Source organism: Pavona decussata, unplaced genomic scaffold (assembly GCF_977016875.1).
Source record: "Pavona decussata unplaced genomic scaffold, jaPavDecu1.1 SCAFFOLD_92, whole genome shotgun sequence".
NCBI classification, from domain to species: domain Eukaryota; kingdom Metazoa; phylum Cnidaria; class Anthozoa; order Scleractinia; family Agariciidae; genus Pavona; species Pavona decussata.
The window spans coordinates 1,803,669-1,827,017 of NW_028145509.1; the positions used below are offsets into that span (position 1 = coordinate 1,803,669).

The window sequence follows — 23,349 nt, forward strand, 5'->3', positions numbered from 1 at the left end:
CTCGACCACTCTTACCAAAATGGTGAGTTACCCAAAGTCGAAGTCTGCCTATTATTCTCCTAAAAAATTTACTCTCATTTTTTTCAAGGCTTCAATAACAAAATACTGAATTTGGAATTCCACTATCGGCGCTATGTTAAGTATGTTGAAAGAACACTCCGTAAAAACTAAAATCTTACTTTAAGACGTTTTTTACACTTAATTCTGGTGCTGTGGTAAGACAGCGCGTAAATCTCATTTGAAGACGATTTATCTTAGGATAAGACGACTTTCTTCTTATTTATACGATGATGGCGTCTTAGATTAAGATGATTTTTTTCAGTTAGATTTAAAGTGCTGTGGTAAGTCATATTTTCATCTTAACTCAAGATCTGAACAATCTTATTCTAGATGCTTTAGAATCTCAATTTCAGTTTCGAAGCAAGGAAGAAATCTTCAATCTAACTGCAACGGTCACTATTAAGCCTACATTCAAAAACAGGGAGCGTTTAATACTGTGAAGCTTGAACATGATACATGCAGCAATGAAAACACAACAAATTTCAATCCATAGTACTTTATTAAAACCAAATCTGAAATGACACAACTTATACAAAACCGCTTACCGTAAATTCGCAGGAAAACAGAGGTCGGGCCGCGGCATTTTAAATACTGTTTTGTTGGTCTTAAAAGTCCCGTAAATTATAAACTTTGCATTGCAGATTGTCTGAATTGTCACTACACTCATTCCTTTGATCGGTGACGCAGCAGAATTCCAGGACTCATCTTGGTTTTCAAAAAACAGGCGGTTTAGAAAGCGACAGTAATTTCTTCATTCCATTTTCATTCCGCTGAGTGTGCAGTGCATGCTGTTAAGTTCGTGTATAGTTACAACGTTTAGCCGAGGCTTTAGACCGTATTTGATGTCCAGATGTCTTCTCATTTGAATATTGAAGTTGTTGTCTCGAAATTCTTGTTAATTCTCCACTCTCCGCTGCTTGAAAAATATAAACGGCTTGTTTTAAGTCTGAACAAGGTGAGAGTTTGCGATGGATCAAAGCTCCAGACTCCAGCCCAGACTCCCTGTCTGCAGAGTTTGGATCAAAATCAACCAATCAGAAGAGAAGTCCTGTTCCCTATGAGGTCTGCATTAATTTAATGAACCAATCAGGAAGGGCTTTCCAAAATTTGGATCCTTTTGTGTTGGAATTTTCTATTTCTTCCAAGTTAGCCTTTTTTTATTTATTTATTTATTTATTTATTTATTTATTTATTTATTTATTTTTTTTTTTACCGAGAACTAAAATGGTGAGAGTAGAGATTGGCTTATTAAATCGCCGATATCTGGCATGTCAGATATCGGCGATTAAATCGCCAAATGTGCCCGTTCCCGCGATTTTTTTACGCTCATCGCTGCAAATTGCTAGTAAAGTCAATCAGTCAGGTTGGGCGGGTTTATCACATGAACAACGCCGCGATCGGTGGAAAAAAATCGCCAGGTGTGTCCGCATCAATCGGTGGCGAAAATCACTTGCGATTTTCGCTGGCGATCAAATTCGCTGCGATCGTCGTATAAAATGCCAGGTGTGTCACCAGCTTAAGGCGTATTGCATCTTACGTAGGATGGCCGAGTATCTTATAGCCTGCTTAGGCGTCTTAAAGTTTCCACAAGACCAAAAAACGTCTTAAAATAAGGACCCCATCGACTCAGATTAATACAATTAAGACTGGTCTTTCTTAAAGTAAGATGCCTCAATGTTGATTTAGATAAGCGCTTCTCAAATGAAGACGATTTAAAGACGATATCTAGGACGATCTTTTATCTTATATACTAACTGAGACTCCGATAGTCTTCATTTGAGATCTCCTGTGTTAAAATAAGATGATCACCGTCTCAATTTAATGTGGTGGTGGTCTTGCATAAGACGGGAAACGTAAGGTAAAATCTTAGTTTAAGATTTTAGTTTTTACGGAGCATTGTCGAACGTTGTCGCTTGTCATATCCGCTTTTTTATTTCTGAACACGTGACATGTCAAGGAAGTTTTTCGTTTATAAAAAAAAATGGCCCAAACACTTTTTTTCCAAAATGGCTCCCATTTTAATATTATTATTTTGGTTTTTTTGTTATTGCCTCGCTCACAAGCTCAAAAGTCAAAATGATGTTTTATCTTAAACGAGGCAAGAAGGGGTAATTTCAATGCAGACAAATTAAAAGAATGTTAAAATGGGAGCCATTTTGGAATAAGGTTTATTATTCGAAAAGAAATTACCGAGTAATGTACGGTTAAGATTGCGATGCGCAACGATTCACGTGCAAAGCCATCGCATTCATCGCATTGTTACCAGTAATCAACGCAATGGGCCAATCAGATTAGAGTATGGAGCCCGTGGGGCGAAACTCGTTTAAATTTATTCATATTTGATTTTTTTTTTTTTTTTTTTTTTTGCCACCAATCTCGCCGGGCTACAGAGAAAAGCAACATGTTCACCTTCGTTTGCCAGAATATCGATGGAAATAGCAGTAAAAGATATTGAATTCAGCAGTACAGGACTAGCACAGAACAAGGGGGCAGGTTAGTTTACGCCGTTTTCACGTTTTAAAAAATAGTGTCATTTTGGGCATATATTCTTTCACACGTGCATTTCAAAGAAATTTAGTCAGATATACTTCATATCTGTGGATGTTCTCTGGCTTGTTTGTAGTTTTTCAGTGCAACCTTTCCAATAGACATTTGTTTCCCTAAACTAAACTTTCTTTCCGTATTCTTTGCAGAAATTTCCAGAGCAAACGCAAGAATCCAGAGCTGAACTGGCCGTTCGGAAGGACGGATGATGTCATATCAGGCCAGCACTTGTAAACGAACGACAACACCAACGTGGCTGGTTTTAAAGGCATGGAAATTTAAGAGGTTTGTCTAAGTTGAAGAAACAAGTTTCATCGCTCAGTACCTCCTTCGAATTAAAATACAAAAATTGCTACTACAAGAAACGGGAACAATGTGTAAGAATAATCAAATGTGTACTGAATTAATGTTGGGGCTATACACCCAATGCAAAAATGGCTGACATTTTAATATTCTTTTGTCTGTATTCAAATTAGCCTCACTACCCTCGTCCAAGGTAAAATATTCTTTTGATTTTTGAACTCAAGAACGAGGCTAGTGAGGCTAATTTGAATGCAAACAAAAGAATATTTAAATGTCAGCCCTTTTTGCATTGGGTGTATGTAAAACCATTCCAAAATCTGAAATATCAAACCAGGCTTTCGATTGTAATGCTTAAGGGAAGTTGTAACGGCTTTAGTCAAAACTTCAAGGAAATGTTTGGGAGACCAAGATATCCCGCTTCGTAGGACTTCTCGCGGACGCGTATATCCCCAAAATCAATCTTATCTGAATCGTTCCTTTAAAACAATCCTGGTTCCCTAAAGTTATGAATGTTCGAAGTCTGCACAGCATCGTTTTGCTCCACTCCTAAATAAGGTTAGCGTTCGTGTTAAATACTATCCTATTAGGCTAGGTTTTCAAACTAAAATGAACGCTAAAATAAAACTAAAAGTGCTATTTAATTTTGAACCCGATCTTGAACTTAACTCAAACTTGAAACTCGACCTCGCAAAATTGCCAATACCAGCAGGAAATTGTTTTGGTGGGGATAGATTTGGGGCGTCGTGGATTATTTGAACAAGCAACGTCTTACATGGTCGGTCAAGAAGAGAAAAGAACGAACAACAGAACAATGTTTCCAGTCCTAAAAAAAACAATGCAGCTACAGGTTATAAGGGTCTAGCGAAAAATAGCTTTTGGACGGTGCAGGTCTACTGGTAGATTATTCCTGGCAATTATTGCAAGAATTCTTTATAACTGACAATTACCTTTACTTCACTTCTACCTCGCTTTCATCACACTAACATTCTGTCCATATTTTGAGTTGTAATTTTGCCTGGTGGTTCTAGACGCCATTGGCTGTCTAACCGTCATCCAGAAGTAGACAAGAATCACTCTGAAGCGACCTTCCAGGCACAATCTCATGATGTCTAGGCTCCGGCTTTCCATGATTACCTGTCTTTACTACACGGACGTTCTGTATCAGTGTTGGCTTGGGAGCATCCCCATAAGAGCAGTATTACAGTCGGTATGAGTTGCTTACAGTTTTGCAGGTACTAAGCCTTTTATATTTCGAGTCGTATTTTTATCAGGAAGCTGTTAGGAGTCGTATACCTGTGGCATTATCCCAAAGCTGGAGTAACTTCAAAGAATCCTGCCTTCCCAGTTGAGGTCTTTATCAGTCCCTCAGTACTTGATTGCCTTCTGGTCCACCAAGGTCCCGCATCAGTGTCGGCTCAGAACCATGGCCATATCAGGAGAAGACAATCCACAGGCCAAACCAGAGAAGATAACAACGGCACTCGAGAGGTACCCAGTTCCCAATTTCTCTTTGCAAATAATCCATAGATTGTCAAGACGACTAACGTCGACTATAACTGGCTTACATTGTGTGTAGTGTGTAAAGCAGGAACCACCCAAATTTCAATATCTGTTACTGCAAGAAGAAAAGTCGCTGTGTTAACAGAGAAGGCTTTTGCTTTCTTCAGATACCATGCAAATACAAGAGGCAAAGGGTTGGGACGGGGTGACGAGGAATGAGATACTACATGTAGGTGACATTCAGTTAACACGTACTGGAAAATCTATTGGTAGCGGGCGATACGGTTATAGATCGTTACTTGAATGTGAATGAACTCGGGAAATGTAATTAATTTTCATTGTGAAAAAAACATCGTAAGCTAACTTAAGGTTCCCGGCCTTGAAGAACGTTGCTCGAAGGATTACTTGGAACAAGTCAGCGGAGCTAAGTTGTCAGAAAGTGTGGATCAGGATGCCGTGCACAGCAAGTGGGAGCACAAATCAAGCTTTCGAAATAATCAATAAAAAATAAATCAAAATAAAAAACGCCAACGGTAGTCAAGATGAGCACAAGTCACACTGCAAAACAATTGTATTAGTTTCGTTTGTACGGAACGCGCGTGATCTTCGAACGAAAGATTCTAAGTGAGCTACGAAGCTAGCGAGCAACAATGCACGCTTTCGGTACTTTGCACTCCGCACCCGCGCTTTATTTGAGATGCTTCTCCCGAAACAAATGACTGTTTAGCATTTTGAGATAACGCAATCTGTTGTGACTTAGGTAGAAAACTTTTCTTTCCAAAACTGTTCTGCGAGTGACCATTTCTTTCTTGAACTAAAGCCGCCGTTACACGTTGAAACTTTTAGCTGAAACTTGTGTGCAACGGCGAACGAGACCAGTTTCACGAAGTGGTGTTACACGGTGAAACTCTTGTTTTTTCACCACTGCGACCGTTGCGAGCCGATGCAGAAGTAGAAAGCGGTTCTACTTTTCGTGAAACTTGTCTCGCAACGGAAGTTCGAAAAAGTTTCACGAAACCGACCATGTTACACGGTGCAACGCCTGCTGAAACTTGTTTCGCAGCGCCGTTGCACACAAGTTTCAGCTAAAAGTTTCAACGTGTAACGGCGGCTTAACTTATTGGAGTGTCCGGGTATGAACATGTTTTACCTCGAGTTCAGTTCTCTTTTTCATGCACTAATCATCCTGTACAGCTTACCGGGACTCTTACCAAAACGATTTATGCTAAAAAATGTATTTGCCTGCCACTCAAGGAGTCGCCAACGAGGTCTTTTCCACATATCCTTTCAAATTCGCGGTACCACTTTCCCCCACCCTTCTCTCCCAGCCTTACCACCTCTCTATTACTCCACTATCATGATGAACATGCCTCTTTACTCCCCCCCCTCCCCAAACGTTTCCACCCACTTTTACAAATTCAAACTTGTTCATGAACGATCAATATATACATATATAAGACATGAGTTCATTGTTTCATGATATCATTGGTGTGTTGTACTATTGTTCATGAGGCCATAGATTCTTACCATTCCCACGAAAACAAGGCAAAGGGATGATTGGCCTGCGATTCCCGGTCGTAATCTGACGAGTATTTATGTTTACAAACCATTCAATATTTCGACAAACAAATCTAAGAGGGGAGCTCAGGGGACTTAACATCACACTATGTAGAGGGTCAAGTGCAAAATGTCCCAGCTATTTATTGTCATGTACGTATGTATAATAGAAATAGATGGGATCGTTTCGCACTGACAGCCTCTCAATTAATTTATTTCCGGTTATAAACTCTCGTTAATTCATAACTGTATCGCCAGCTCAGAGCTTAATGAACGTGCAGTAGTCATCCCTTTGATCTTTCATTATTCATGTTTCCTGTATTTTAACCGTTTAAAATAACACAGAGTTATCCACCTACCTCCTGGCATTTCCTTGAGTTGAAGTGCTAAATACCGGGCATTTCCTTGACTGACGTTTTGCAAATTAGTGCCAGTGGTACTGTTTAGAGAATCGATGGTTTTTCACTTTAGCTATAGTGTTTGCAAAAGTGTCGGTTTGTGATGATTGTGCATCGATTATCGCACACTTATAAATTGGCGATTTAAAGATTTGTAGTCTGTTTGGATTACCGCCCTCGTCTTTTGGATATATTGCGGTCACTCACAAGAACAAGGCACGATTGGCTTTGGTTTTTCTCATTTCTGTAGAAAGCGGCGCAAGTTTTGCTAACCAATCAGAGATTACGGTAAAGCAAAACTAACTCGACTGGAAACTACAGTATCCACTTCGCTTCAAGAAGTAATAGGCCCAAAGTAGAACAATTAACGTTTGACGCGAAAGAAATATGGCGTATATCATTTACGCTAAAATTCGACAACTGATATTCTTTCAGTTTGCTAAAGATGGGCTGAAATCTAACAGTTGTACATTAGAGTTCTCTACCGGAAAGTTAATTGTCGTTTGTTTTTGCTGTTCAGCTGTTGTTTCAGTAGGATCAGTCTGTTTTTTCTTGGTTGAATCATTTGTCACTCCGTAACTCAGAGTGCAGAAAACAAATCATAAGATTTTAGAAATATAGTTTAAAATAACGTACTCCAGAAGAAAACGCAGATTGATAAATAATTCACCTGGAGTCCGAAATTATTTTCAAACAAGTCACGAAAACTAATTCCATTTGGCAGTGCTCGGAACAGCTGAATTTTTTCCTGATCCTAATATGTATAACCACAATAACAATTGAAAGCAATAATCTACTAATGAAGGAAGATATTTTGGTGTTCCAAGTGATTGGAAAATAAAAATGCTTAAGAAAGTTAAAATTCCGTTATTTGTCGAAAACAAATTTTAAACTCCGAGTAAACTACGTTTTGAGCTTTTTGAAGTTTTTGCAACTGTACTATCTAGTTAAATTTTCTTTTGATTTGTACCCACTAGCAACTTTGTAATTAGCCTGTAATGTCGAACTTCGTCAGTTAAATTGTAAACTGCGTAGTAAAGACTATACAGTACTTAGAGTGATTTGTATGTAGCTTAGAAAATATTAAAAATTAAAAAATAAATAAATAAATAATAATAATAATAATAATAATAATAATAATAATAATAATAATAATAATAATAATAATAATAATAATAATAATGGGCTCCTGTTGCTGTGAGAAACGGGCAATTTACGCCATAGTATTGTTTGAGATGGCTATGCAGACTACAGTTTATCTAGGAAACAGGTGACAATAAATATAAAAAATGCGTATTTTTTCTTACGGATAAAGAAGATAACAAGATGTAACTCTGTGGATAAACACATTACCTGCAGAGATAAACTGGGTAGAGCTTGCTAATCGGCTTATCATTGTGCATTTCTTTAGCTTTACTCTTCCAGTCGGGTAAATCGGTCAATTGAATTATTAATCCACAAATCACGGATCCAGTTTTCCGCTTTTTGTTTCACCCTACTAAAGTTCAGTAGTCCGGGGCACCAACGGATCGTTTAAGTAAATTATCAGATCGGAAAGCCCTTAAACTCCTACAATTTAATTCTTAAGGAATTTTTACCTCGAACGTTCGTGATATGGGAAATTTTAAGGCCTAGTATTTTCGAATGGATAAAAATTTGGTTTCGGGTGCCGAAGGAAGGTCAGCTAAGATTTTTGGAAAGGAAATAAGCCCTGAGGTTTTCGACAAAAAGACAAAAATACCCTAGTACAGTCGGACCTCTATTAAGCGGCCACCTATTAAGTTTCCACCCTCCATTAAGCGGCCACTTTCCAAAGTCCCGAATTATTATTTTGTCAGTAAAGTGCTGTATTCGATACCTCTATTCAACGGCCAACCTCTATTAAGCGGCCAGTTTTCAAAGTCCCCAGGGTGGCCGCTTAATAGAGGTCCGACTGTAATTTCGGTCGTTGGGTGCCCCTAAGTAGTTCCTAATGACTTCTCAGTTCTTCCGCAAATCACCTTGGTAAAAGCATCCTTCCACTATATATAGAATAGGACTGCGTTATACTCCGCTAGCTTCCTCTATTGACCCTGAAAAGCCCCGTGGGGACGAGCCAAAAAGGTATGTATGATGAACGAATCCGATCGTTGAAAGAACTTGAACATCTCTTTTCCATTTCTGCACATGACTGATAGTAACAAACAATACGCATTCATTTGCACCCGACTCTCCCTCCCCCCCCCCCTTCAGTGCGATCTCCCCCCCCCCCCCCACCACCTCTCTTATATAATCTGTGTATTCAGTTACCCTTCACCATTCAGGAAATATCAAGTTTGTAAGAAGTTCAGAATTACAAAAATTGTTGCGACTCTTCATTTCACAAGTTAAGGGCGTTGAATCATTCAGTCTCACAAAATGTCTTCCAAAAGCCACGGTTTATCCGTGAGTCCCGGCACAGTTTTGTCTGTTTTTTGTTTGCTTCTTTACTCTGCTGGATTCGTTAGAATCGAGGTGAAGTTCAATGATCCCGAACAAAGGTTGGTAGCTGTCGAGGAAGTCATTTCTCACATTAGGCAAGGAATGGCGGACGTTTCAATAAAAGGTAGGGCAGTTCATTTCCATTTTGTTATTCAGTCAGCTTCTGTATTTCATTATTTCTCTTTCGCATTCCCTTCACATTTTGTTGTAAGGCAAAACACGATTAACAAAGGCAGGATCTTTCTTTAAACCTTCCACATTTGTATAACCGCTCTCAGGAACTTAGACGAATCCACTGAATAAAATACTCAAGAAGCTAAGAACAAGATATGACTCGGTTCCTATTAGGTACAATAAGCCTTGCCATCGTCGTGTACGTTTTCAGTCTGGTTGTGAAATACTAAAGTGCGATCGAATCGTTTACTGTTAACCACTATTTTTTAAATTTATTTATTTATTTATTTTTTACTGATGTCGATGCTTTGGAGCCTTCTTTGCCAATTGAAAATTTTGAAGATAATCGTGTAATGAAACTAGATTAATCATACGTTTGCCGAGACTCCTTAGCCTAGCTCCACTCGTGACAAACCACAAAATCATAAGTGAGATAAATGGTCTTTTCTACAGTTTTCTCTGGAATAATGAAGGAGACAAGATCAAACGAAGCGTAATGATAAACGACTACGACAAAGGAGGTTTGAAAATGGTTGACATAACGCTGTTTAACAAGTCGCTTAAGACTAAGTAGATAAAAAAAAAAATATCTTGATGATTCCAATCATGGAAAATGGAAAGAGTTTTTCGAACTTGAACTTGGCCGAAAATATGGCGGAAAATCAGTTTTCACTGGTAATCTAAATAAAAGTGATACTCGAAAGACAATACCGGTGCAAGACCCATTTGCACAGGAACCTCTGGAAATATGGTCGGAAGTCAATTTCTGTAAACATGTAAAAACGAAGCAACAATTCCGTGAGCAACCTATATGGCACAATTCGCTAATTAGGATTGAAGACAAACCGGTTTTCTATAAACAACTCTCTCTTCATGGAATTACCAAGATAGGTCATTTAATGAAGGACTCGCACAATGTTCTTTCTTTCGATGAGTTTATTAACACTCACAAATACAAGTAATTAAAGCCATTGAATTAGTTTGCCCTTATATCAGCCTTCCGTTACCATTACAATGCGGATTTTTCTAACTAAAGGAAACTGGTGACACAATAAAACCCGACTCCTTCGTTCATACATTTCTTAAAAGCGACAAGGGTAACAGGTTGGTATACAGGAAACTTCTTTCCACCAAAAGCACCTCACCAGTGAAAAGCCAACTGAAATGGAACAACAGTTTTCCCTTTGACGAAAATTGAACTCCTGATTAGAAAGCCCCTTATGGGCTAGCAGATAAGTGTACCAAAAGCACAAAACCAGTAAAGCTCCAGTATAGGTTTCTTCACCGAATCCTACCCTCAGATGTTTTTCTAACCAGAATTTGCTCTTTCTGTAGCGGCTCCTCAGAAAACCTAGCCCACCTATTTTGGCTCTGTCCAAAGGTCTCTCTTTTTTGGGATAAGTTTGGTTGAAATGCTAGAGCGGTTCAAGTTAATACCAAGAAACTATTCAAAAGATGTGGCCATTTTTTGGGTCTGAGGGTCCGACAACTCCAGTTGCGCCCTTTAACTTAAATTTGTGCTTTCTTTTAGCAAGGTATTTCATATGGTGTTGTAAGGCAAACAATAAGATCACACTTTTAAAAAGCTTCCTTCTGGTCTCAAATCACAATTTCACATTGAATCTTATAAATCAAGAGCAAATCAAAAGAAAGGGAACCTCTCTTCCCTTTCCTCAATATTAATTAGCCAACGCTATTAAAATTCAGGAAAGAAAATGTAGGGTCATATCTTTCTAAGCTTAGTCCCCATTCCCTAGTACATTGAGATAGCTTTCAAACTGTTCTTATATTTAGCTAACGTAAATGTTTTCTTTCAACGCTGCCACCAAACTATGTAAAGAAACGGCTGTAGAAAACTGCTTAACTACTGATAATGTTATTTTTTTTTGTTTTTGTTTGTTTTGTTTTTCTGTAAACGACTCCTTCGTCTGTAAGTCTTTTGTTGTATATGTCAATTTTCTGTTTATATAATTAACGTTAGTAATGCCCGATGTAACTGAATCATGCAAATATTTTTGTAGTGTTGTTGGTTTTTGAGAATAAATAATACAGTCGCAAAAAAAATCCTTAGCCTCCCACGCAGTCGTTTTTAGGGGACTCGTATTGCCTCCTCCCCACGAGGAGGTAATACGAGTCCCCTAAAAACGACTACGTGGGAGACTTATACTTCCTGTGTCGCTGGCAAATTTTCTCTTCATTTCGGGGATCAGAAATACAGGAACGAAATGTGCTTTCCTCGGTCCCGTGGTTTTGGTAACCTTGGCTTTTATTGACTTTATCGGCTGCTACTGTTTATGAGAACAGCTTTGAAGAATATTTAGGCACAATTTGTCGTATGAATTGATCAGTCTCGATCCCATAATTTAATTTCGTGTGATCCAATCACTGTCGATGTCTACTCTATGCTACGAGTGCTAGGTCTTTTTTGTGTACAGTATGTCTGCTAATTTGCTTTGCTTCATTCTTAAAATCTTACAAATTTGATGGCAAACACTTCCTGTGTTTTCGTTTTAAATACCCGTGGTAGCAAGTCACAAAAGTGTCTTGTTTGTTCGCTGCAGATTCTTTTTTCTAGGAGGGATTGAACGTATGTATGTGCTCAGCCTGGAGGGGTTGCGGTTTGCGGTGGGAAGGAGGTGGGGAACTATTGGATAAAAGAAAACTAAAACTATGTTGCAACGCTAAAGTCATTTACGGATTAAGCTGACTCACTATTTTCTTTTCTTTAGAAAAACCAACAGGCTTAGATATGATAAAATATGAAGGAAATGCTGCAGCAGATTTGCATAGAATCAAAAGGAGCAGTGGCAACGTCTGCCCTCGAGGATTGCCGGGACCACCGGGGAGAGCTGGACCCAAAGGTGACAAAGGCAACCCAGGGAGGAGAGGGAGGAGAGGGAGGAAAGGATCACAAGGAATGATGGGACAGCCTGACAGAAGCGGAAAACAAGGAATTATGGGCCCACCAGGAATGAGAGGAGAAAAAGGAATTAAAGGAGATACTGGAGCACATGGTATTCCAGGAATGAAAGGTGAACCAGGAGAATCTATTTCTGCACCAAAAATAACACTGTCCTCTTCTCAGTTGACTGTTAATGAAAGCACCACGGCTTTGTTACTGTGCTCTGCCTCGGGAAATCCCGCTCCACAAATCACCTGGTCCCGAGAGAATGGAGCGTTACCAACCAACAGAACAAAGGTGACTGCAGAAGGACTGATGCAAATTGATGACGCACGACTCGAGGATGCTGGGAAATACAAGTGTGTGGCGCGAAATATTCTGGGAAGGAAAGAAGAGGTTGCTAGTCTTGTCGTACGAGGTAACCATTTTATATAACTGTGCAGCTTTTTACAGTTGAAATTTTAACCCTGTCTTACAAGAAACAGTAAGGGATTATTTGTGTCTTCCATTTTCAAAGTTTTCCGAAATTACTTTCGTCGCACAATTTGGGAAAACCTTAAAAATACCTGTGGAATTTTTTCAGACTTTCTTTTCGCAACTGCTAAAATTGCCCAGGTAACAGCGAGGGTCTTCCTTCTAATAATCGTCCCCCTGCAGTTCAAATATATGTTTCATATATTCATATTCCCCATCCTTCATTGGTATATTACGAATTCACAATATGACCAGATTCTAGTTGTCTTGAATAATTCAGTTTGTAGAGCACTGCACCGGTATCGTAGATGTCATGGGTTCGAATCCTGTTCCGAAGCCTCAATGTTTTTTGAGGTCTTTTTTTTTTTTTGTTTTTTTTTTTTTTGCAACTGTTTAAAATGCGTAAATAACTGCAATGGCCTTTCTTTGATCAAGAAGAAAAAAAAAATTGCAATGAAAGAAGAAATTAAAGGTACAAAATTCAGTATGTAGCGAAAATAGTGACAGATTTTCTCCATATAAACAAGCCCTGACTTGACAGAAACTGACATGTGACCTTGCGATCGACATTCAGATGCTTTAAGCACTAATCCTCTAGGTGACTCGTAGCTAGCGAAGTCATTAACCGTGAGGTTTTGTGACACTTTCCCTCAGATGCCACTATGACCCAAAGAGAATATAATGTCATAAGCTTCCTTTACTAGCACCCAAAACGAAGGAAGCGGCATCCAGGACGCTTGTCGTATGCGAATCTAGTAGATTACACGACAGGCTTCCAATAATCACATCAGTGTCGAGAGAATCTGTCTATTGTTCGCAATATCATGGGTACGACCATATAATAGTTATTTGAAGGCCACTTCATCCTTTATTCTAAACATCTTGTTTTGTTTGTTTTTTCTTTCCTTTTTTTTTTTTTTTTTTTTTTTTTTTTTTTTTTTTAGGTAAACCGAAGGTTTCTCTATCCTTTGGTCCATTTTACGTTGAAAAGGGCAAAAATGTCACCTTTCCAGTATGTCACGTGACCAGTTTTCCTCCAGCAGTGATCACGTGGGCTAAAGTGCACTACGACCTTGCGCAAACTACAGCCGTGGTGGTCAAAGATGGACAGCTATCAGTAATCAATGCTCAAAAGAAAGATTCGGGTTTGTACAAATGCAAAGCGACAAATCCCTTTGGAGAAGATTCGGCCGTTACACAGCTTGTTGTTGTGGAGTTACCCAATTTCACAGTCCGACCACCCTCACACCTCGAAGTGGAATCAACCCAGAATGTAACAGTCCGCTGTCAGGCTACAGGGGACCCACAACCAAAAGTCACGTGGACGAAGGAAAGCGGGGAGTTGCCTGTCAGGAGATCAGAAGCTGGTGTGGATGGAACGCTAAAAATTTGGAATCCTGTAGAAGAGGATTCGGGGATATATACTTGTGTTGCTTCATTGAAGGAGTTTTTTAAGGCTTTTTCTGTTATGAATTTGACTGTAACGGATGGTAAGGGAAGTGTTCACTTCTTGGATGTTAAGGCCCTTAAGTAGCGACGGAGACGACGGCAACAAGAACGTCATAAAACAACAGTTTTAATTATCAGAACACTGTCTCTGCACGAGCATTCTAAACTTTGGTACATTTCTTTGTCGTCCTCGCAAATCAACGACGCAAAATTACCATATTCAACGTTTTGCGGAGAAAGTAAACGCAAGATGATTTTAAAATTTTCTTTTCTCTTTCTACCCCTACGACGTCAGCTCCTGCATAGTTCGGTCGCATTCCACAAACTGAATGAGTAGAAATGATCGCGAAATTTTCAAGCCTGTTTTCGTTGACGTTGTCGTCTCTGCTTAAGGTCCCTATTACACTTTTCTTTCATACATTACTCTATACAAACAGGTCCGGTCCTTTAGGGCATTCGTTTGTTGACATGATCTCTGATTCATATTCTTTGAAGCTGTTTAAGAAATTTCTCATTCAATTTTTTACGAACATGCACATCGCGTGTTGTGGAGTAACATCTGTGAATATCACACCGGTAGGGACATTTCGTGGCGCTTTTACATGATACATAGTTCGTCGGAAGCATGTCGGCGTTCAGGCTCATGACCACACAAAATTAACTTGGATAGACAGATAACATTTCATGTATGTGATTCCACACAAGCTTCTGACCCGCCAACCTGGGACGGGTGTTAATGGCACGCGTTGAACAAAGTTGGAGTTGTAGGCAAATCCCTGCGCATTAAGTCAAGTCCCCAAGTCAACGGTACAAAATTAGCATCAGCAAAACATATCTTTTGAAAAGAGGAAGGAAATTGTACACCTGGTAATGTTGCGTTCCGTTAAACTTGGATGCCTCATACAGGGTGTCCACCCGCTGACGACGTGAATGATCCCATTGTTTCACGCATGTAGGTGCGCCCATCTTCGTCCCAGACTGCTACTTTTTCTCAAGTCAGCCACACATTGTTTCTAGATTTTCTCCTATTCACCTTACGCAACCAACTTCTCTCTTGCTACCAAAGAGGCGCGAACCTATGGAATAGTAGATGTAAACCTCCTATGAATACAATTGTTTTGTTTTTTGTTAAGAGAGTTGTAACAGTTAAAAATATGATTGTAATCCATAAAGTTAGGCAAACTGTGTTAGCCTGATAGTCTAAAGATAAATATATCAACTACTAGTAACAAGAGAAAACATTTAATTGCACATTTTACGTAAGTATGAAAGAGGAAACAATAAATTAAAACTCGCAAAAGTCAAAGCACAACCTATAAAACAATGTACATTCGTTACCATTGGGTAGGATTAAACCTTTCCCTTTCACAGAATGTTATTACAACACCAGGTCAGCAACCGCCGACAAATTTTATATCATGTCTTCACGTCTTGATCAACTAAAGAATTCATTTTCTCGATTTGGCGCACGGCTATGGAATTCTTTACCGGATAATATTAGAAAGTCTGACAACAGAAAACTATTCATAAAACAAATACATGAAATACTAATCAACATTTTAAAAAAAGAAAATGCTTAACTTACACCTTCTTCAATTCTTGAAATAATGAAAAGCTTCTGAATATGTAACAATCCTTTAATTTCTATCAGCTAGCGAATCTCTTTTTTTGCGTCACTTGTTTGTTTACTACTTATTTAACTTTTATTTTAGTCAATTCAGTTGTAAACACCAAATGTATCTGTATTTAGTTTAGTATAAACATACCTACCCGCCTCGACTAGCTTCAGCTATTTGCGGGTAGGGATATAAACACCTTGTAACTGGCTCTTTTTTTTTTTTTTTTTTTTTTAATAAAGTGTTGTTTTTTTTTTTTGTTTTTCATTATAAATTATATTCAAAGTAGACTGCATATTGCTTGCTTTATGTTTCCAGCATGTCAGCCTGTGGGCGTCGCGGACATCAACACGATACCGGATGACAAAATTACGGCAAGCACATTCGATCGTGATGGCCTGCCATACTACGGCCGACTGAATGGAAAGAGGGGGGTATTATTTGAAGCATGGTGTCCAAAGACTTCTAAAGACAGAACAGATTATCTTCAAGTTGATATGGGTGCAGTGCGCTCTGTTTGTGCAGTGGCAACACAAGGATCAACAGCAGGTTTTTGGACCACCAGCTTCAAGTTAAAACTTTCGTTAGATGGAACAGCGTTTAACTACTGCATGGAAGACAATGCTGTAAAGGTGAATACGTTAAATTAAATCCAATCTTACCAGATCTTTACCCCCCCAAAAAATAAATCGAAAATCCAAAAGCGTAGTCCTGGGTTGATATATTATACTTAGAAATCAAATTTTTTTGATAACTTAATGAATATATTCAACGCATTATGTGATCAGAGAAGCTCTAAATGTTTCAGAAAATGTTTCCCCGGTTGACTTTTGAGTTGTTTTCTTCTCCTTTATTCATAATTCGGATGCCGCTCACAGATACAACGAATCAGCGTCTGTTAGAAATGACTTGATTACAGTTAAGGGCAGAAACAATTTACGCCAAAGAACTTTCCATTCCAGAGCTAAATGGAGATGAAATGATACTGCATTTAATTTAAAATATACTACAACCCTCAAATAGCTTAACCTAATGGGGGTGGGTTGCCACTTAGGATAGTGATAAATTATTACCAGGAAGTAAATTAAAACAGGAGTACAGGATTTGTACATATAAAATTTAATTTGACTAGACAAGTGTAATTGTATTGTAATATTTGTATTGTAAGTAGTGTACCTTAATGTAGAGTAAGCATCGTGTAAGAAGTAAATACAGTATATGCCCATATGTATGTATAATATATAGTGTTATATACAGTGCAAATGAATAATAAAACAACGTGAAAAAAAAAAAAAAAAAAAAAGACAACAAAGCCAATGGTCACCCGGCGAATTAACAGCTGAAGAGATTAACAGATCTGATAAAGTGGGCAAATCGCCATAGTGCTCCTCGTCATCTGTCAAAATATACATATTACTACTATTATTATTATTATTATTATTATTATTATTATAATTATTATTTCCGAATTCTTCATATGATTTGCAGCAGTTCAATACAATGCCTGCATCTAAAAGTTCTTGAGATAACATATTTTGTATTTTTACATTTATTTTCTTATAGCTCTGCCATTCCATTGACCCACGTGCTTTTTTCCCCCTTATTTTTAGGTTTTCCAAGGAAACAAAGATACAAGAGGCATTGTGAAAAATTCCCTCAGCAGTCACGTGAGAGCCAGATTTGTTCGATTCTATCCTGTGACATTCAAAACTTGGTCTTGTTTGAGGGTGGAAGTATTTGTGTTAAATTAAGTTTTAGTACGGATCTCTTTTGTTATTGCTGTCGGGATTTTAGGTTAGTCTGGATAAGTATAGAAAATGAAGTTACTAATAATATGGCTGATAAGTATCCTAAAGTATTACTAAACAAATTGTCTCAAGGCAAACCCTCGGCAACATTTGAAAGGCTCGTCACTTCCTTGAAGTAAGGTTTTTCAAGCTTTAATTTCTCCAAAAATAATTAATGGTTTGAGAAGCTATGTCAAACGCTCGAAAGAGTGATTCATCCGTTTCAAGACATCTCGAAGTTGCTTATTAAAACTTAGCTGCCGCTGCGCTTTTTCAACCCACTTCTAGAGCTCGGTATTTGGAAATTGGATGAGCCGCTGTTCCACGTGTTTGATATATTACTTTCACTCATTAGGCTAAGATCATGGACAGAGTTCCGCTTGCAAGGAAGGAAAAACCTACATTTTTTTTTTTTGCGTCAATCTGACCAGAATGAGATCCCACGATCCCCTTCCTGGCCATACTATATTGTTTAGAAGTCGTTATGAGCGAGGCCTCTCTTCATCAGAGGAAAGAACGCTTGATAAGGGGTGTGAGGGGTGGGAAAGGCCGTTATTTTTTTATGTATCAATTTTAGCTTTTTGTTTTATAGTTGTATGAAGAGCAGCCTCTCATTTGCAGATTTTGTTGCGGTATATTAAAAATTATCTTTCGCCTCTTCCGCATTCTTATTGTATATTTACAAGCCAACTGTTGATTTTTCCGACAAGGTTTGAAATCTGGACGATTTTAATATGGCTCACATTCCCTGTGGCATTTGCTACTTCAAATTAGATGTGAAGAGTGGCTCCAATTAGCACTAGGTATTAGGTACTTTTGAGAATCAAAAAAGTCAGATTATATTTTTATTCTACATTTTACATATACAACAAGTATTTCTGGGTATAGTTGTGCTTTTGACTTTGAAAGGCAGTAAAAAGAGATAAATCTGAACCTAAACCAGTCTGCTTTTCTTGAAGAATACTCGCTTCGATTCTAATACAATCATGCAAGTTCTTCCTTCCTCTTCAGTGTGAACCTCTGTGGTAAGCGTAGGGAGGGGCACGGGGTTTCCAGACCTCTGGAATGCGCGCGTAGTGTACGAGTAAGCGCTGGTGTCTCCTCGCCAGATTTCTAGTTTTTGCGAGATAAAACTGCTCCCTTTGCAACAACGGTCACAATAGACCCTTATCACTCGGCGGCCATGTTAAGTCTCGGAGGAATAAAAAGCTTTGTTTTGGCACGGCAAGCCTCGGCCAGACGCGAATTCAGTGCGAGGCTTACCGTGCAGAAAGAAAGCTTTTTTAATATGTTTAGACTCAACATGGCCACCGTGTGATAAAGCCTACACACCCACGTTTTGGAAAGACTTAGAACTTCCAAGCTCTTTCTCAATCACTTGCATCACCTAAGGTAGCGTGTCATCATGCGATCGATATATCGCGGAGTGGCTGGACTTATCTCCTTATCGGTAGACACGAAGGTTTATGAACTCTGTCAGCTACTGAAATTTCCAGCCAATCGACTCTTTGAACCCGATTTTCGAACAGCAGCAGCCATTCTCTGCCGACTATCGTCCAAGCTCCCTGTATGAGATGACCTCCCAGTATCACGTGCACCCGACCCAGGTCTACAACCTAAGCCTCCGACAAAGCCAACTGAGCAGGAAGTAGCCTGGGACCCAGAACTGTTGCTGAGTCAATTTGAGGCCAGCCCCTTTGCAATTCCCCGGTTAATGCTACCAGAACTTGACGAGTTGAGACTGCTACTTCGTGAGATTGAGGCACCGGAAGTACGCTGAAGCGCTAAGAGTTGAGTCCGCGCTTCACCCAGAGCATCGGTCAGCTCCAGCCGCACCTCGCACTCGCAACGAACAATTGCTTGGAAAAATGTGATCTGCGAAAGAAATCAGTGCTGCTGTAAGATACCTAGATTTTTTTTACAAAATAACCCATAAAGAAGGCGCACTATGAATCCATAAAGGTCTATGTCCCTCCAGGCGCATGCGCGCGTTAATGAGAAACACTTTGAAATCGTTGGCCCAATTTTTTTAAGTACCATCGAAGAGTTCAGGAAGCTGTTTTCATCTGTTTGAATAGCGTTCGTCTTCGGAAGGTTAAGTGGATTTTTTTTGTTAACTGCAGCCAAACCTGTATTAAGCGGACCCGAGGGTGTCCGCTTAATACAGGTTTGACTGTAATATCGTTTAATAATTGCAGAAACTTTTTCTTGCGATATTTGTGATATTTTTGAAAGCTTTTGCAATGGCGAAAAACAAAAATTAGTGTATTGCGTGACAGAGAGTGGAGAAGCCAGGACTGGACTATGCGCACCCAAGGAAGTCCAATTTGTTTGTTTCCTGTCAACTCGAGTTCAATACCATTGTATAAGCACTCGCACCACTTTCCACTCTCTTTGAAACGAGCAAAACACATACGGAAGACTATCCACACCCACGACCAATTCTTGTTAAAAAAAAAAAAAAAACATTTTCAAGTTCGTCATGCATTATGTGCGTACATGTAAAAAACTCTAGTTGGCATGACATTTCTCATAAATCCCACATGATCACCAAGGTCTTTGGAAGACCACTGACGACCAACAATGTGTTCCCGAGTTTACTCGAAGTCTTCCGAAGATATTCTCATTTCTCAAAGTTGACCAAACAATAACCGGCCTCGATGACTTTAGCTCCGACCCACGAGTCCCATGCAGCTCAGTGTTAGAGCATACGAACTAGTAATCCGAAGGTCTAAATATATAATGTTTGACTCGTAACAGGAGCACTCGGATTTCCTTTTTCCAAGTATGCCTGTGTCAGATAACTGAAAACTACGTCAGTCTTATTAACCGGAATGCAATTATTTCCGAGGATCATACGAACCCTCACAAAGTCCACGAGACTTGGACTTTAGAACTCGAACCGATGAATGATTTCTTAACCTTTGTCAGAAAGATCTCAAATTAAAGCTGTTACTTATGAATCGTGACTGCATCTTGTAAGAAAATACCACTAGTATTCGGTTTTTTTTTTATGTATTATAAATAAAATATCGTGTGACTTCCTCATGGAAGTCGTATTAAATCGTCATTAGCGATGTTTTTAAAGATTGATATCACATTGCAGTCATATCAGAACTGTCAGGAAAATGCTTTACGTGTGAGGAGTTTGCCCCTTCTTGTACCAATTAATGACGAGTTTATACTTGAGGTCTACAAAGTGTATTCAATTCTCCTTCTAACCATCTCATAATCGATAAGAAGCGATTAGTCCTTGAGGAACCAGTAGAAGTTTAAATCTGGTAGCGTACAAGTTATGAGAAAACACTACGATACTTTTGGAAAATAACATTCCATCATATGAATAGTTTCTTAAATAAACCGCGAATAAAATCTCACTATCACCAAGGATTGTAATTTTATTTTATTGTACGAAACAAAGCATTTGTCAATTTGCTGCAATCGTTGAACATCACCTCGATTCTGACTGGAGCCCAACGGAGAAACGAAAACAAACAAACAAACAAACAAAGCAAAACAGACAACAATGTGCAAGGGTCAATCAGTTAGATAGAAGCCACCAGATGACACTGTTGTAAATGGAATTAATGATCAAATTTTTCTTGTTACGACAGGTCTGTGGTTCTGTCAGAAAAACAGGATGCACAGATGACGGTAATAGGAAGTAGTTTGACCCTGGGTCGGTGAGAGGCAGTGTGAATGGGCTTCTGCTAGTGGGAGGGGTACCTATTGCTTCTTTTTTTGATAATAAGTATTAACTGTGCGACCTAACAAAGGGTTAAAAGGCTACAAGAACTAGCGTGTTTTTCCAAATTCAAGAATGTCAATTTTAAGCCCTTTCTGTCAGACGCCTTTGCAAACTTCACAGAGGTAATCATCGGTAATCATTCAACTCTTCCGATGAGAGGGGCAATACATCCCCCACACCACACCAGACCTTGTACGTGTTACTAACAGGTAAAAAAAAAATCAACTCTCCGGGGACAATCCAAATTCCGTGTCGCTGAAACTGATACACAGAAACCTTGGGATAAATGTCTGTGTATTCTGATATTTAGCAAAGGAAATATCAGGTATATAACTAGTGCAGGGTTTCAGAACTAGTCGTAGCAGGACATATTTGCAGAACACGTTCCGATCATCAGTTCTTTCACAAGATGTCTTCTAAAAGCCACGGTTTATCCGTGAGTCCCGGCACAGTTTTCTCTGTTTTTTGTTTCCTTCTTTACTCTGCTGGATTCGTTAGAATCGAGGTAAAGTTTAATGATCACGAGCAAAGATTGGTAGCTGTCGAGGAAGTCATTTCTCATATCCAACAGGGAATGGTTGATATAACTTCAATGAAAGGTATTAATGAGAGAAACGTTTGAATTTCCAATTATTTTTCAGATGTACATTTTCCAATTTCATTCTGTTTGCATTTTAGAGTCATTTAATCTGAACAGCCTTTTGTTACACCAAAGAGTAAATATTCATTTCAATCAAATCGATCCTGTACCGATTGTTCATCTTGTATCTTTCGAGGCTATGAATAGTACAGAAGAAGTGTCGTGGTTTGGAGAGGTGGGAGGGGGGAGGGGAGGCTGGGGCGGGATTAATGTGATATGGTATTGTTGCAAAAATATGTATTTTGCTCGTCTGAATTCAATGAAAGGACGAGATAAAGTTATTCTTCCTTATTCTGTTTTTAAAATTGCGCAAATTATTATTATTATTATTATTATTATTATTATTATTATTACGAATTTATTACGAATTAATAACAATTATGTTTCCCGCTGCGTGAAGTTACTAAGTAATGGTCACCTAAAATGGTAAACACTGAATTCTCTCTTATTTTAAATTGGAAAAAAGAGTCATGCCAGGTTTGTTGGTCATTTTCATTACATGCAACGTACAAACAGCGTGTGTTAAATTTGTGTTGAAAGGAAAGGGAGAGGAAATTCAAGGTCAGTTTTCTCATTAAGCCGGCGACACACCTTAATTAATTGCCGATCGAGGCGATCGGCGAAAATTACTCGGTGCAGCAATTGCGATTTTCGCTGATCGCGGAGATCGGCGTATAAAATCGCTGATATCTGGCATGTCAGTTATCGGTGATTAAATTAACCGGCGTTCGCCAAGTGTGCCCGTTCCCGCGATTTCCTACGCTTATCGCTGCAAATCGCTAGAAAAGTCAACCAATCAGGTTGGGCGCTTTCAGCACATGACTTTTCAAAACGCCCCTCGATGGAGCCCCGGAACAAGTTTGAAGTGTCATATCGCTGCGATCAACGAAAAGAATCGCCAGGTGTGTCCGCACCAATCGGTGGCGAAAGTATTTTGTGATCAAATTCGCCTTTATCGGCGTATAAAATCGTCAGGTGTGTCGCTGGCTTTATGCTTAAGCGAAGTACACGAAACTCATTTCCCGGATAGGTTACATCCATTTAGTAAACCCAACAGTTTGTTTGAGGGGACATCTTTTCAGATGGTATAAATTGCCCAAGAAATTTGGATTTAGCTGAAAAAAAAACCCGCATTTTTCTACGCCAAATTGTAGGCGTTTTCGAAGGAGCAAATATGTCGTTACCAACGCGGAAAAAAAAAAGTCAGCTACTGTTTTCTTAAAACCAACAGCAGCTAGGAAATTCATTGAATACAACTTCGTTTGTTCTAAAGTTAGTCTGCAATAAAACATCCGAACTGACCAATCGATATTCAGCAGCTTTTCTTTGAAAGGATACAAAACGAGCTGGAAACAAAGGGGAAAACATTTTTAGTAATTTGCTTTAGTTGTTGTTTGTTATTGTTGATTATGACTAGAATCAAGGAAAACAAATTAGAGCCCTTAGCTCAATAAACTAGCCAATAACTAAGCGGATACTTTTTCAAGCGAATCAAAACACAGGTTATCAAATGGCCTTCCATCGTTTAATTTGATGGACGGTTGTTCAGCGCCTATTTTGAAAATGGATTTGTTCATCTTTAGAGCTTCGATCGACTCTAGTTTGAGTTAAATGAAGCAAATCTTTATGACATGGTAAACAAAGAAGAACTTCTAATTAAGACTAGACAGCTTAAACAATGGAAAACCGAGAGTTCACAGCGAGGAAGTTGGGCTTCGAGGACAGACGCAAAATTTC

The 23,349-nt window shown here is 38.9% G+C and overlaps 1 protein-coding gene across 1 annotated transcript in view; it reads left to right on the plus strand.

Moving 5' to 3' along the window:
- The first annotated feature begins 8,756 nt into the window (after positions 1-8,756).
- LOC146473810 (hemicentin-2-like) overlaps positions 8,757-23,349 on the plus strand; it is a 163,549-nt gene continuing 148,956 nt past the window's right edge. The window contains exons 1-5 of the mRNA XM_085117672.1: positions 8,757-8,946; positions 11,726-12,316; positions 13,317-13,862; positions 15,756-16,069; positions 17,048-17,186. Coding sequence (XP_084973798.1) covers positions 8,760-8,946; positions 11,726-12,316; positions 13,317-13,862; positions 15,756-16,069; positions 17,048-17,186 — 1,777 coding nt within the window. The 5' untranslated portion in view covers positions 8,757-8,759. The remainder of the gene's footprint in view (positions 8,947-11,725; positions 12,317-13,316; positions 13,863-15,755; positions 16,070-17,047; positions 17,187-23,349) is intronic.